This window comes from Lissotriton vulgaris, chromosome 7 (genome assembly GCF_964263255.1).
Source record: "Lissotriton vulgaris chromosome 7, aLisVul1.2, whole genome shotgun sequence".
Taxonomy (NCBI): Eukaryota; Metazoa; Chordata; class Amphibia; order Caudata; family Salamandridae; genus Lissotriton; species Lissotriton vulgaris.
The window spans coordinates 1251422395-1251438054 of NC_141695.1; the positions used below are offsets into that span (position 1 = coordinate 1251422395).

At 48.4% G+C, this 15660-nt stretch overlaps 1 protein-coding gene across 2 annotated transcripts in view; it reads right to left on the minus strand.

Moving 5' to 3' along the window:
- UIMC1 (ubiquitin interaction motif containing 1) overlaps window positions 1-15660 on the minus strand; it is a 437824-nt gene that overhangs the window by 385490 nt on the left and 36674 nt on the right. For both annotated transcript variants that reach the window (XM_086931770.1, XM_086931769.1), the window contains exon 2: window positions 5467-5637. In XM_086931770.1, the coding sequence (XP_086787896.1) occupies window positions 5467-5631 (165 nt within the window). In that variant the 5' untranslated portion in view covers window positions 5632-5637. The remainder of the gene's footprint in view (window positions 1-5466; window positions 5638-15660) is intronic.

Sequence of the window (15660 nt, forward strand, 5' to 3'; positions counted from 1 at the left end):
CGCGCAGCGATTGCGCGCAGCCGAATACCCGCCGAAGACCCGCCAAAGAGCTGCCCGTCTGCGCCCGTCCGCGCCTGGACGGTGCCAGGGGTCATGCTCTGCGCGAATACCCCACAGAGAACACTCAGGTATTCCGCTCAAGAACTGTTGTCCCTGAAACCAGCCCCCTTGCCTGACTGTATCAATGAGAAATGGCCATATCCAGAGGGTCCATTCTCTTGTAATACCTGTCACTTTCAAGCAACCCACTTAAATCCTTCAGAACCATCGGCCACAGATGCAGGTAGACTAAAAGAAGGACTAAAATGCATACTATTGAATGTACGCTCTATGCCCAAACATCAACTACAAATATGGGATCTACTCCACACATTACAGCCCGATCTATGTTTTCTCACAGAAACGTGGCTTAAGCCCCATACAACCCCCGCTATCACATTAGGGGTTCCTACAGGATATAAGTTCCTTAATATGGATCGACCCATTAAAATAGGAGGCGGTCTGGCCATCGTTTACAAAGAACACCTGAAAGTTACCATACTGGAGAAAAAATGCAGCCCCACACTAGAAATTATAACTTTCAGAATTAACCTATCCACCAAAATATCCAAGAAAGGAGCACTCATTTATCGCCCACCTGGACCATGTTCAGGGTTTTCTCTCTCTCTCATGGAACTGCTAGCCCCCTACCTTAGAGCCAAAGAAGACTTTGTTCTCTTGGGCGACTTTAATATACATGCAGATATTCCAGAACTTGCTGAAACAAAATCTCTGCTTGCAGATCTGTCCACCTTAGGTCTAGAATTACAGAACAGTGGACCCACTCATGAAGGGGGACACTCACTAGATTTGCTCTTCTCGAACTGCATTACAATTCCTTGCAACACTGCCATCCAGCTGGATTGGACAGACCATTATCTGGTAGAATTCTACCTACCTATAATTAACAAACGTCCCCACAAAAAAAACCTCCCTCCAATATGGCGCCGTCAGTGGGACAGAGTTACAGTAGAAGAGCTGCAGAGGGTTTGGGAAAAGCCCAAATTTCTGGAAACAGATAAAGTGGAAGACACATTCAGTAAATTCAATAATTCCCTTATCGAGGCAATAGACAAGCTGGCTCCACTGAAACTGCATAAACAATTCCCCATAAATAAACAGGAGAAATGGTACACAGAGGCATTGAGAACTGAGAAGCAAGGATGTGGAAGGCTAGAAAAAAAATGGAGGAAGACACATTTAGAAGAGGATAGGAAAACATACCTTGAAGCACAATCAAAATACTATAAAAACATCACAAAGGCCAGCAAGAATAGTCTGGCCCAGCAACTGGTAGAGGCAGGAAACTCCTAGAAGGAATTATACAAAATACTGGAAGCATTTGTCAAACCCACAGCCTGTGTTAGGTCAGATGACTTCTCATTGCCATTATGCAATGAGATATCACTGTTTTTTGAGAGCAAAATAAATACAATCTCCGAGAAAATTTTGAAAGCTACTAGCTCTAACCGTGGTACTCCTATCCCCATCACACCTAAACAAAAGAAAGCGTCCTTATTAACCTTTCCACCAGTCATTGACATAGATCTTCCCCTCCTTACTAGCCATATAAAATCAGGCTCCCCTAATGATCTGGTACCAGCCAAAATGATGGCCCCCCTAAGCTCCCTTTTAGGACCCCAAATCCAAACAATAATAAATCACTCCCTCAGAGAAGGACATGTACCAGTAGAATGGAAAAAAGCAGTGGTCAATCCCATTCGAAAAAACACTACACTTCCTTGGACGGACCTTTCCAACATTAGACCCATTTCTCTTCTACCCTATCTCAGTAAACTCACCGAGAAGCATGTGAAAACTCATCTGTCGAAACACATCGAGGCAGTGGAGGGCCTGGACCTCTCTCAATCTGGTTTCAGGCCCAATCACAGCACTGAATCAGCCCTCTTCTCAGTGACCGATAACATCAGGATGTCACTGGATAGAGGGGGCTCAGTGATTCTGGTGCTGTTAGATCTGTCTGCTGCCTTCGACACGGTGTCACATGAACTTCTTCTCGGCAGACTGAGCGATGTGGGTGTAGGAGGAGCGGCTTTGTCATGGTTGCAAAGCTTTCTCTCGGGCCGTACACAAGGTGTTAGACTGGGCTCCCATTCTTCAATCTCAAGGGAGCTCACTAAGGGAGTGCCACAGGGCTCATGCCTAAGCCCCACGCTCTTTAACGTGTATGTGGCCCCCTTAGCAAACATTATAAGATCTTATGGATTCACCCCGGTGTCATACGCCGATGACACCCAGCTTTTGTTTCCTTTCCAAACCCTCACACCCGCAATTCAAACAACTTTTGCGGATGGAATGAGAGCAGTGGCACATTGGATGGCACAGAACTACCTCCAATGCAACGTGACTAAAACCGAGGTCATGTTATTTGGGGGGCAACTCTTTTGTGGCCCTTAGACTGGTGGCCCTTGGAGCTGGGTCCTGTTCCAAGCCCTAAACTAACAGTAAAAAACCTTGGCATTAAACTAGATCAGGCACTCCTACTTAAGGAACACACCACCCAAGTGACAGGTGCCTGCTTCCATGTGGTGGGGCTGCTTCGACGCGTCTTCCCTTACTTGCCGGACAACCACAGGAAAACACTCATTCAGACCCTAATAATAAGCAGAATGGACTATTGTAATGGCCTATACATATCGGCAAATGGAGAACAACTGGATAAATTACAAGTAGTCCAAAACACGGCAGCAAGACTGGCTCTCAATGCCCCCCCCCAGAACTCCCTCCCGTCCCCTTCTACACCAACTTCATTGGCTGCCAGTAAAGCAGCGTATCAAATTCAAAATATGCTGTATGATACATAGATGCCTGTTCGGTACAGGCCCCAAATACCTAAAGGAAAAATTTGTTCCATATACCCCTGGACGCACACTGCGCTCCAGCAACCATCAACTGTTACAGGTCCCAAAAATCAGAAGAGCCAGACAAGGTGGTCGAGCTCTATCATACAAAGGACCTATCCTTGGGTGGGCGGGACAAGAGAAGCAACCTGGAAAGGGGCGGGTGGGCGGGACAAGAGAAGCAACCTGGAAAGGGGCGGGTGGGCGGGACAAGAGAAGCAACCTGGAAAGGGGCGGGCGGGCGGGCGGGCGGGACAAGAGAAGCAACCTGGAATGGGGCGGGTGGGCGGGACAAGAGAAGCAACCTGGAAAGGGGCGGGTGGGCTGGACAAGAGAAGCAACCTGGAAAGGGGCGGGTGGGCGGGACAAGAGAAGCAACCTGGAAAGGGGCGGGTGGGCGGGACAAGAGAAGCAACCTGGAAAGGGGCGGGTGGGCGGGACAAGAGAAGCAACCTGGAAAGGGGCGGGTGGGCGGGACAAGAGAAGCAACCTGGAAAGGGGCAGGTGGGCGGGACAAGAGAAGCAACCTCGAAAGGGGCGGGTGGGCGGGACAAGAGAAGCAACCTCGAAAGGGGCGGGACAAGAGAAGCAGCCTGGAAAGGGGCGGGACAAGAGAAGCAACCAGGAAACGGGTGGGTGGGACAAGAGAAGCAACCTGGGAAGGGGGCGGTGGGCGGGACAAGAGAAGCAACCTGGGAAGGGGCGGGTGGGCGGGACAAGAGAAGCAACTTGGAAAGGGGCGGGACAAGAGAAGCAACCTGGGAAGGGGCGGGTGGGCGGGACAAGAGAAGCAACCTGGGAAGGGGCGGGTGGGCGGGACAAGAGAAGCAACCTGGGAAGGGGCGGGTGGGCGGGACAAGAGAAGCAACCTGGAAAGGAGCGGGTGGGTCAAGAAAAGCAACCTGGGTGGGCGGGACAAGAAAAGCAACCTGGAAAGGGGCGGGTGGGCAGGACAAGAGAAGCGACCTGGAAAGGGGCGGGTGGGCGGGACAAGAGAAGCGACCTGGAAAGGGGCGGGTGGGCGGGACAAGAGAAGCAACCTGGAAAGGGGCGGGTGGGCGGGACAAGAGAAGCAACCTGGAAAGGGGCGGGTGGGCGGGACAAGAGAAGCAACCTGGAAAGGGGCGGGTGGGCGGGACAAGAGAAGCAACCTGGAAAGGGGCGAGTGGGCGGGACAAGAGCAGCAACCAGGGAAGGGGCGGGTGGGCGGGACAAGAGAAGCAACCTGGAAAGGGGCGGGTGGGCGGGTCATGAAAAGCAACCTAGGTGGGCGGGTCAAGAAAAGCAACCTGGAAAGGGGCAGGTGGGCAGGACATGAAAAGCAACCTGGAAAGGGGCGGGTGGGCGGGACAAGAGAAGCAACTGGAAAGGGGCGGGTGGGCGGGACAAGAGAAGCAACCTGGAAAGGGGCGAGTGGGCGGGACAAGAGAAGCAACCTAGGAAGGGGCGGGTGGGCGGGACAAGAGAAGCAACCTGGAAAGGGGCGGGTGGGCGGGTCATGAAAAGCAGCCTGGGTGGGCGGGTCAAGAAAAGCAACCTGGAAAGGGGCAGGTGGGCGGGACATGAAAAGCAACCTGGAAAGGGGCGGGTGGGAGGGACAAGAGAAGCAACCTGGAAAGGGGCGGGACAAGAGAAGCAACCTGGAAAGGGGCGGGTGGGCGGGACAAGAGAAGCAACCTGGAAAGGGGCGAGTGGGCGGGACAAGAGAAGCAACCTGGGAAGGGGCGGCTGGGCGGGACAAGAGAAGCAACCTGGAAAGGGGCGGTGGGCGGGACAAGAGAAGCAACCTGGAAAGGGGCGGGTGGGTGGGACAAGAGAAGCAACCTGGAAAGGGGTGGGTGGGGTCGTGGCCTGGATCTCTGCTAAAAAAAAATGCACACAACTACAGCATCAGTGCTAAAACACTTGTTTCCCAATATACCACACAAGGAGAAATGGGAAAAAAACATGACCTCTTTAGTTGAATGTCAAGCAGAGTATCAATCTCTTGCCGGGGTGACATTTCAAAAATACCACAAAAGCTTTGTTAGTGTACACTTTAAATAAATATGTTCATGTTGGCTTCCAACAAATTTCTATTGTGCTTTAATTCTAGGGTACTCTAGGAAATAGACTGGTGGCAGTAAAGATGTTTCCTTGAAGGAGGTAGACATCATAACATCCCATCTCCAGGCCGAGGATGGAAACGAAGCAATAGGGAATAAATAGCCTACTCCAAAAGTGAACTGGTTGATGCAAGAATCAGTAGAGTGATATGTAGGTTCCTCTAAGGCGGTATTAGCCATTAAACAGAAGTCTACCTCTCCTCACAGAAAGTGGTACAACGCAGAACTGAAGGCAAAATGTGTAATTTTCCCTCTCCCTACATTGCACCTCTTTTAGACAAACCAGGCTGCACAATTAAAGCAAACGAATCATGCTAAGAGTTCAAACATTGCCGGTTTTAGGGGGGCTGTAAACATTAGGGATCTAGAGCACAAGAGGGTGGTATCCATGTAGAGCATAAGAGAGTTGTATCAGCACTTTACTTTTATGATGACAAAGTTGAATGTCAAAGGTCACTCACCTCTCCATCGCTGTCGGATATAACAATGAAAGCATTTGCAAAATTTCGCTTTTTCGTGGACCTCCATAGACTCCTCTGCTCTTGGCCGTCACTCTCATTGTCTTCCTTGGCCTTCTCCTTGGACCCAGTGGCCTCGGAGTCCAGCTTCCTCTTCTTCAAAGGCATTCTTCACTATAGAAGAAAACACACAAGATATATTAGCAAGCGGTCAAAAACCATCAATGCCCGTCACAGGTTCATAGTTCAACTGGAGACGGGTAGGCATGATTATAAAAGGTGTTGTCGGCTTTATGGGCCTCTTGGGCAGGTTCATTTAACTAGGCATAGCCTCTAGGAGCAGTTATTGCGGCCCACAGTCGCAAATGCAGAGAGAGGACATTCATAAAGATTGTAGGCAGCTTCTAAATTTGAACTGTATACTTATTAAATCTTGTCCAAAATTTCTGCAAAGATTGATCAGAATTAAGAAAAAATTAGTCCTCAAAGTGTGTACTTCAACTAGAGCACTGTGCCTGGGACAAGACAAAAGAAAGTGTTATTATATTGATGAGTTACAAGCACCAACCCAGGCCGAGTTGGATACGTTGGAGTCACCACAAGATCCCAAGATGCAGCAGCAATTTGATCAGATACTGGCGGCAATAGCAGACTCACGCACGGCCTTATAACAAGACATTACACAGGTTGCAACGGGGTTTGGCCTCCTGCGAGCGGATGACTAAGCTTTTGGATAGGGTAAAGCAGGTGGAGGCAAAGCTACAGGAGGTGGCACCGGCCCAAACTGTACTGGAGAATAAAATGTCGGAAGCTTTGGATCGGATAAAGGCATTGGAGAAACGAGCTGAGGATGCGGAAAGTCGAAATCGGCGAAATAACATTTGCGTGGTTGGCCTGCCCGAAAAGGTGGAGGGGACAGACATGGTGCACTACCTGGAGAACTGGCTAAAGTCTGTAGTGGCTGCTGAGGGACTGTCGCCCTTCTACACTTTAGAACGGGCACACAGAGTACCTGCAAAACCGCCACAGCCGGGGCGTCCTCCCCGCCCGGTGGTGGCAAGACTTCTGCATTATAAGGACAGAGACTTATTACTCCAAAAAGGCACGTACAGATGGCCCGTATCAAGTTGAAAATGGCAAAGTGTCTATCTTTCCGGATTATACTCTGGAGATCCAGCGCCGCCGCGCGTCCTTCCTGGCAGTTAAGAAGAAGCTGAGATCGGACGGCCTTCAATATTCATTGTTATTCCCAGCCAGACTGAAAATAATGTTAGATTGTAGCACTCATTTCCACGATACCCCAGAGGACGCATGGACCTGGTTGGAAACCTATAGGGCTGGAACAGACCGAATGGAGCGGCACCTCCAGGAGTCCTCAAGGGAACTTTAATTGTCGCAAGTCACAGCGGATTAGGCGTCGACGACAGGGTATTCGGAAACCGTCTCAGTCCCAGACAGAGATAGAAAGGCAAGGGGTGCTGGAAGCAGTGACTGCGTTGTCCGGAGAACGGTTGTTGCAGTCACCGGGGAGCACGGACTCAGAGAGACAAGGCATAATCAGACACTGAGGCCTCAGAAGCCGGCAGCCTACAGATGCCACAGGTCACCCTGGCCGCAGCAGATTGACTATTGGATAAGTGAGGTTTGGAGGGCTGCTATGGGAAATGAATGCTATGTGGGAAGGCTTGGTCACAGGAACTAGATAAGCGGAAGGATGTTGTCACGTTACAGTCCACGGGGTGCATTGAGAAGTGGATCAAGGGTGGGACTCTCGAACAGTATGCAGTAGTTTGATAATCTGAGTGGAGGTACACGGGTAGGCAAGTGAAACTGTATAATTGGGGGATCAAAGCGGAGTTATTCATTGTACGCAAGCGGTCGCCCGTTGGCGCTGCCCCCCTCCCCCCCCCCATTGCCCATAAGGGCACGCCTGCAGTGACTACTGGTGGGTATAGGAGTGTGTTACTCGTTAGAACAGTTTGGATGGGGACTAGCAGTTTTGTTCTAGGACCTGTTCTTGGGGGGGGGGGGGGGTTGGGGGATCGTTTAGGGCATGGAGATCACCGGTGTGTTCATATTTGTGCAGGGAGGGACGAGACAGTTACTTTACTACGATGGGGACAATACCTGATCTACGTTGTATCACTAGGAATGTAAGGGGACTACACACAATGACACAGCACCATAAGGTCCATGCGTATTTGGTCAGGAGAGGGGTTCATATTGCATTGCTCCAAGAAACGCACCTCACTAGATCAGAGGGTCTAGCCTTGCAGCGCAGATGGAGGGGGCACGTTTTTAGTACATCATACTCTGCATTCGCGAGGGGATTTGGATCAGAGCGGGGGTCCCCTTTCGAGTAACTAAGCAAACCATAGACTCAGAAGGTAGATTTGTAGCGGTTGAAGGACGTTTATATGGGAGGGACGTAGCGTTGAGTAGTATCTATGCCCTAAATGTAGAGCAGGCGCGATTCCTGGACCGCAGGTCTGGCACATTGACACATTATTTTACGGGCACAGTAGTGATAGGAGGAGATTTTAATTCGATAACAGATGTCTATCAGGATAGCTCACATCCCCCTTACCAGATTCCCCAGTCCACAGATTATCCTGATATAGACTTGATTGGCAAACCAGATGGAATTTTGTAGATGTGTGGAGAACCCATCACCCACGAGACCGGGACTATTCCTATTTCTTGGCACTGCATGAACTTCATGTTCGACTAGATGCAATATTATGCTCAACGTAGATAGTGTCTTCGTTAACCCACTCTGAGTATCTCGCTAGGACACTGTCCGACCAGAACCCGTTTTTGATTACTATGCATTGGACGCTGGAAAAATCGGAAATCCCTACTTGGAGATTACGTCCTGAAACGCTGGACGACCCGGTTTTCAAAAAAGAAGTTGGAGAAGGGATAGTGCATTATTTTAATAACAAGCACTGGCGTTGCCAATAGGTCTCGCAGTAGGAAAGTTGGAGCTATTGGTTTTGTAAATGACAAAGCCCTTTATGTTTGTAAAATGAAAACAAACATAAAAGGCATTGTTATTTGCAATTGTAATAGCTCCAACTTTCCTACTGCGAGACCTATTGGCAACGCCAGTGCTTGTTGTAAACTAGCAAGCACACGATTCTAAAACCAGTGGTCATTTAATGTATCTTGGAATTCTTCCAAGTTGCCAACTCGAGAATCCAGGAAAAAAAAGAACCTTAAAAGCTTATTTTACCCAGGAACGCAGCCCGGTCAGTAAGATTGGGGATGCGAGCTTCAGATTGTCCAACAATCACATAGGCTAAATGACATTATATGCGAAGCAGGGCATAGTGAGAGGCTTATGCAGTAGTTGAAAGGGAGAGGATCATTGTGGACGCATGGAACATTCACGGCACACAAGCAAGCAAGTTTACCAAAGGTGTGGAATACTGTCTGCAACCTCACCAGCTAAAACCGAAATATGGAGCGTTGGGTATTATAGGAAACACTTTATAAACAAAACACAGATAACGATGCTAACTTGCGATCATGGTCCATAGAAATGTAGAAGGACACTGTACAGTTTTGATCCTAAAATGAGCTGGAAGTCTGGGCATTTGTTAAGCGGATTAAAGGAAGAGTTTGTGACGGTCACATCACTCACGACAGCTGGGCGCTTTTACTGCAAGTTGCTGGAAACGCGCTGTGTTAGGTAGTACGGATGCTCTGAAGCCTCTAGTGTTAAGTGGAACTCGATAAAGTAAACAGGTCTCAGCCTCAAACTATCCAACTTCTAAACATAAATCAACTCAACATTGGTGGTCGGGCTGCAGTGAGAGTGCGCACGCGTTATCTACTGCAGTCTGTAGATGCGTGATGCGTGTACTGCAGGCGGAGGGGGCCGAGTGGGGAGAGCGGCGAAAAAAATGTGAACAAATGCGTGCGCCGGGAAACTGAGCCATAAATAATTAGGGGAGGAGAAGCCGAGAAGCCACAGAGCGCACGCTGGGCGAAGCCCTTTGATGTGCTGTGCGGCTTTGTGCTTACTGTGTAATTTGAGGTCTCACGTTTTGTTTATACGATTTTGCGTGTTTTAATTAAGGTACATCACTCTGTTAGCCATGTAGCATAGTTTAAAAAAAACGAAGTAAATGCAATTAAACGTATGTTGAAAATTCCTCCGTTTCATAAACAAATTAGTGGGCGCGAAACTGAAAGTACGGCAGGCCGGCCGGCCGGCCATGATGAATTAGGGGAGGAGAAGCGTGTTAGGGGAGGAGAAGCCGCAGAGCGCACGCTGGGCGAAGCCCTTTGATGTGCTGTGCGGCCGTAGGGGAGGAGAAGGGAATGCACCTGCATATGCGAAGCAGGGCATAGTGAGAGGCTTATGCAGTCGTTGAAAGGGAGAGGATCATTGTGGACGCATGGAACATTCACGGCACACAAGCAAGCGAGTTTACCAAAGGTGTGGAATACTGTCTGCAACCTCACCAGCTAAAACCGAAATATGGAGCGTTGGGTATTATAGGAAACACTTTATAAACAAAACACAGATAACGATGCTAACTTGCGATCATGGTCCATAGAAATGTAGAATTTTGCAGAGCTGCCGGGAAACTGAAAGTACGGCCGGCCATGAATAATTAGGGGAGGAGAAGCCCTTCGGGAAAATGAAAGTACGGCCGGCCTGCGGCCGGCCATGAATATTTAGGGAAGGAGAAGCCCTTTGATGTGCTGGGCTGGCCGTGAATGCGCGTGCTTGTTTGCTCACGTGATTCACGTGAACTTCAAGAAAACCGCAGGAACGAAGCCCTTGGTTTGACGATGATTTTGGCTACTTGAATTCTCGCTCCCTCAATGCGCTTGCGCGCATTGTAGGTCACGAGACCTAAAAATGCAGGGACGACTTCCACTAGAGCAATGGAATGGGACGCCTTCAAGGTGGTGGTAAGAGGGTTGTGTATTAGTAAGTATGCAGAAGTGAGGAAAGTATTGCTGCAGGAAAGAGAAAGAACAGAAAGAGCAGAACGCAGGTTACGATCGGCTGAACGAGCTAGACCTGAGCACCCGGAGGCACAAAAAGAGGTAGTGGAAGCCAAGGAAGAAGTAGCTACAGAATTAGAGAGACTCCGGTGCTTCGGTTATAAGAAATATGTTGTAAAGGCCCACGCGGAGACAAAGCAGGGACTTTGTTGGCCTGGCTGACCAATCCCTCTCCGCGAGGCTCCCCGATCTTGGCACTGAAGGCGCGGGATGGTTGTCCAATATATACCCAAAGAGAGATTACGACTCGGTTCTTAGAGTATTATGAAGTCTTGTATGAGAGCACACTAGTTGCAGGGGAGGTAGACATCGACTCCTTTTTAGAGAAAGTGCCCCTCCTGCAGCTAGAGGAGGAGCAAGTAAAGCAATTGGGTCGGGACATAACAATTGAAGAAATTAGGAGCGCAATTAAACACATGGCTCGTAATAAGACTCCGGGAGTAGATGGATTGCCAATAGAATTTAACTCGCATTGTATAGATTTGTTGGCCCCGAGGCTGCTGGAGGTCTATAGGGAAGCGCGTGACCTTGGCCATCTCCCTATGACTATGTGAGAGGCACTCATTATCCCATTGTTAAAGCCAGGAAGAGAGAGTACAGACACAGCGGCTTATCACCCATTGTCAATGATGTCAACGGACTATAAGATCTTAAGTCGGATCTTGGTGTTGCGCCTGCTACAGCATATGACCGGATTTGTTCCCGGGGATCAGGCTGGGTTTATCCCAACTCGAAATACAGCCACAAATATACGGAGATTGCTGAGGGTTTTGGGGGAGGACCACCTTGACTCTCCTATGGCCATGGTACTTTCCGTGGACATAGAGAAGGCCTTCGATAGCTTAGAATGGCCCTACCTGTATAAAACAATGGGCTGTTTTGGGTTGGGAGAGGAGTTTGTAGGATGGACAAAAGTGTCGTATACCTCTGCAGTGGTCAGAGTAAAGGTGGGAGCGATGATTTCCCCCCGGTTTCAAGTAACCCGTGGGACGAGACAGGGCTGCCCACTCTCCCCGTTATTATTTGCATTGACTATAGAACCCCTGGCAGCACGAGCTCGGTTGGGACAGAGATATGAGGGTTTGACGTTCAGAGGCGAACAGCGATACATCTCGCTATATGCGGATGATTTGCTGATGTTTCTGGCAGATGCTGAGGGAGCGCTGGAGGGTGCGGCAGGATTGCTCACGGAGTTTGGCGACATCTCAGGGCTAAGGTTCAATTGGGCTAAGACATGTTTGTTCCCAGTGAAACCCAGGAGAGCAGCACCTACAGTACCACGGAGTATACGCTGGGAACCTACCTGTCTAGCATACCTTGCTGTGCATATCTACCACGAGGCCAGTGCTATTCTGGAAGGGAATATTGGGAGATGTATACGAGCACTAACGGGTAACATAGCATTCTGGAGCACGCTTCCGTTGTCAGTGACGGGAATGGTCGCCTTATTAAAGATGGTGGCACTGCCTAGGCTGCTGTATTTTTTTTTTGAACATTACCCATATGGATACCGAGATCCATGTTTTAGTTGCTTAATTCCAGGATAATAGGATTCTTCTGGGGTCTGGGAGACGGAGAGTGGCCCTAAAAACGTTGATGAGGCCAAAAGCAGAGGGTGGAGTAGCGGTTCCTGACTTGGAGCTTTATTATATAGCAGCCCAACTACAGGTCCTTACGCAAGCAGTTGCAATAGAATTTAGGGGCCCGGAGGACTTGAGAGGTACAGGAATACCGAGACACATCCTATCCTTTATAATATTACAACAAAGGCTTGACCTTAGGGATCTGTCTCTGGAAGAGAAAACATTGAGATTATGTTGGAATCGGAGCCAGCTTAGAGTGGGAGTGATGCATCCGTACGCTCCTGAAATACCACTGGGGATGGTTACAGCATTGCCCCATGGTGGAGACTGGACGTCCTTGCTGGAGTGGGAACAAGCTGGGGTGCAGGTGCTCTGGGATTTATACGAGAACAGTGAATTACTGCCTACCAGGCATTGCAGAAACGATACGACCTCCCGAGAGGGGTTTCCTTGAGCATGCCGTTCTGGTGCACGCACTTCAGAAACATTGGAAGGAGGGATTAGTAGAGCCTAAAACAACGATGACATGTCAATATGTTGTGATGGCAGCAGGGACGTTTAAAGCAGTTACATGCCTATGTTTGCGAATGTTAAATGAGGGGTTGGTTCCACTAGACACATTACGATTGAAATGGGAGACAGGTATAGGGAAGCCCATTCCAGAGACTGCATGGGGACATATTCTACGCAGGGCCTGGAAAAGGACTAGGAATGCACGCTTCCAGCTGGTGCACTTTTTTATACTAAACAGAGCATATCTGACGCCTGGTAAGATTAAGAAATATTTTAAGGTTGACAGCGCTGCATGCCCCAGGTGCACAAGAGAGGCAGTGGAGCTTGAACATATGCTATGGGGATTCCCAAACCTGGGGAATTATTGGGTTGAAGTAGGAGAACTATTAAATTCAGTTACAGATCGCCAGATAGTTTTTGACATAGCCACGTGTATAATGCATTGGTTCCCCCACATCTCCAAGACAAAAGTGACAAGTAAATTTGTAGATATGGGGTTGTTGCTGGCAAAGCGAGAAATTACAACGCATTGGAAATCAAAGGAGAGTCCTAGCAGCAAGAGGTGGAAGGCCGAACTGATTAAATGGGCTAGCAGCAAAAGTGTTATTCGGTTTCAACAAGCGAGACGCTTGAATAACGAGAAAGCGTTGATTCGGCGAGAGCATGGGAGGGGATGGTACAATCAGTGTCCGACCGGCAATAGGTTGCAGACACAGTGAAGGGTGGTCCCATCCAAGACAACTAATTAAATATCCATTGTGGGAAGTCCTGATACTCGGCTATCCCGAGACGCAAGCTGTAGTTGTTGTAAGCACTCTGAACACACCAGTGAGAGGGGGGGGGGATTACTTGGTTTTGGGGTATATAATAGTTAGTGACGATTGGGGTTCCTTTTCAGGGAGGTGTTACCTTATAATCTGTGAGCAGTGAGAAATTGTCCTCTCTTTCCTCTTGGGGCAGCAATTTGCCGTCCTAAACATGTATGATGTACTGTTATCCTAGGTTCTTGGACATTTGGTGGGGAGAGATAGAAATATATATATATATTTTTTTTTTGCCTCATCTGTCCCTGTAACAACAGATATATTGGTAGTACCAAAAATCCTACCAAAAAGCGCATATTAGAACACATGCGCGCTATCTCGAATAAGGACCCCACCTACCCAGTCGCTAGACATTTTGAATTATACCATCAAAGCAATAGGGATCTATTGCAATTCTATTGCATTGATGGGGTGGAAAAACATGAAAGAGGGAGAGACAGATTGAGAAAACTTAGAGCCAAAGAGTCACGTTACATTATAGAACTTCAAAGCATGAGTCCGGCTGGACTCAACAATGATGAGGAGCTTTGGACACATCTGGATTAACTCTCTTATTTAAGGCTGTGTTATATTGATTTCGATTGAACATGACAGTGTGATTTAACAGGGTACTCAGTCTATATGTGAAAATCATATATTTACATGTAGTAATATGATACTGTATACCCTTTTCATTCCTCTGAGTCGTTTCGTATGTTATTGCTACTTTATATGAACTTAGAACTGGTATTACACCTAATGTAGCATTTTCCACTGGACATATATTTATGTATATTTGAGAATCACTAGCCCATTCAGGGCTCAATTTTGTCACCTCAGCAGGTTGAATAATATATTGATATTGTGGGATATGTTCAGTAATTTTAGGAACATTGACTTTATCCAATATGTCGTCTGCTGAGGTTTTGTGATAAGAAAATAATGTGTTACAGGTAATGTTTATGGCCGATATTCAGTTGCCATCATACAAATGTAATACCGGTACTTTATGAATGTTTTTTAATCGTGAATTCGATTAATTAGTAATATCTACTGTTGATTCACTTTGAGCACTTGCACTTTCAGAATGTTAATGAACTTATTGCATTTTTTACCTACTATAAGATGGCCGCCACCAAACTAATGTCTAAGTGGTTGATATTATGTCCATCATTTGTTTCCATGGCTATGGAAGTGAGAGGTGGGTTTAAAATGGTTGTAACACTAAGGGATAATCGACATTGAAAAAACCGCGAGGCGAAACGCGTCTGTCGAATTGGAGGGGAGAGGGATCTAAAGCACCAAATAAAGCATTTTAAGCTTTGTACATCAACTCCGTGTGTGCCTCCTAATCTACTAGCAAGCCGTCTTTGCTCGCTAAGTGAAGGAATATATATTAGATACTTTTTGATAAATTATGCGCCAGCCAGTGCGCATCCCTGTGCATCCCCGCCGCATAAAGAGGTCTGGACTTCCTGGCTGCTCTACGGGGCTTTGAACTTTTCAGTGTGGTTGCACTTTAGTCCAGATCCACCACTACGCCAGGAGGAGACTGCGGTTTGTAGGTATTTCACCTCCAATTTTGGACGACATGCATCGCCATGTTAGCCCCCGTGATGGACACTTGGCAGAAGGGTGGCGGCGGTTACGAAGAGGACCCGAGGAAAGCGCTGATTGCGGGACTCCTGTTACCTCCGTGGATTCCTCCAGCGCTGTGCCTGTCACGTTTCCCTGTTCCCCGAGTGCCTTCCCTCCCCCGGCTTCACTGGATCAAAATGCACCTTACAGCGGCATTCTGGTCGGTGTAGTCCGCAACTGGAGAACTGCACAGGTGAGCTGCATCAGCATCAGGGGGCGGAGCAGGGTGAATTTAAACGAGACAGGATTGCACTCGTCACAACGGCAGAGGAAACACTATGTGAGGGAGGCGCTGAAGAAGGCACGACACGCCGAAATGCATCCGCCCAACAAGAACCCTCAATAAAGCATTTCTTCACGTTCCTCTTCGGGTGCCTGCTCTTTTCTTTCGGGAGAAGATACTTTTTGATAAATTATGCGCCAGCCAGTGCGCATCCCTGTGCATCCCCGCCGCATAAAGAGGTCTGGACTTCCTGGCTGCTCTACGGGGCTTTGAACTTTTCAGTGTGGTTGCACTTTAGTCCAGATCCACCACTACGCCAGGAGGAGACTGCGGTTTGTAGGTATTTCACCTCCAATTTTGGACGACATGCATCGCCATGTTAGCCCCCGTGATGGACACTTGGCAGAAGGGT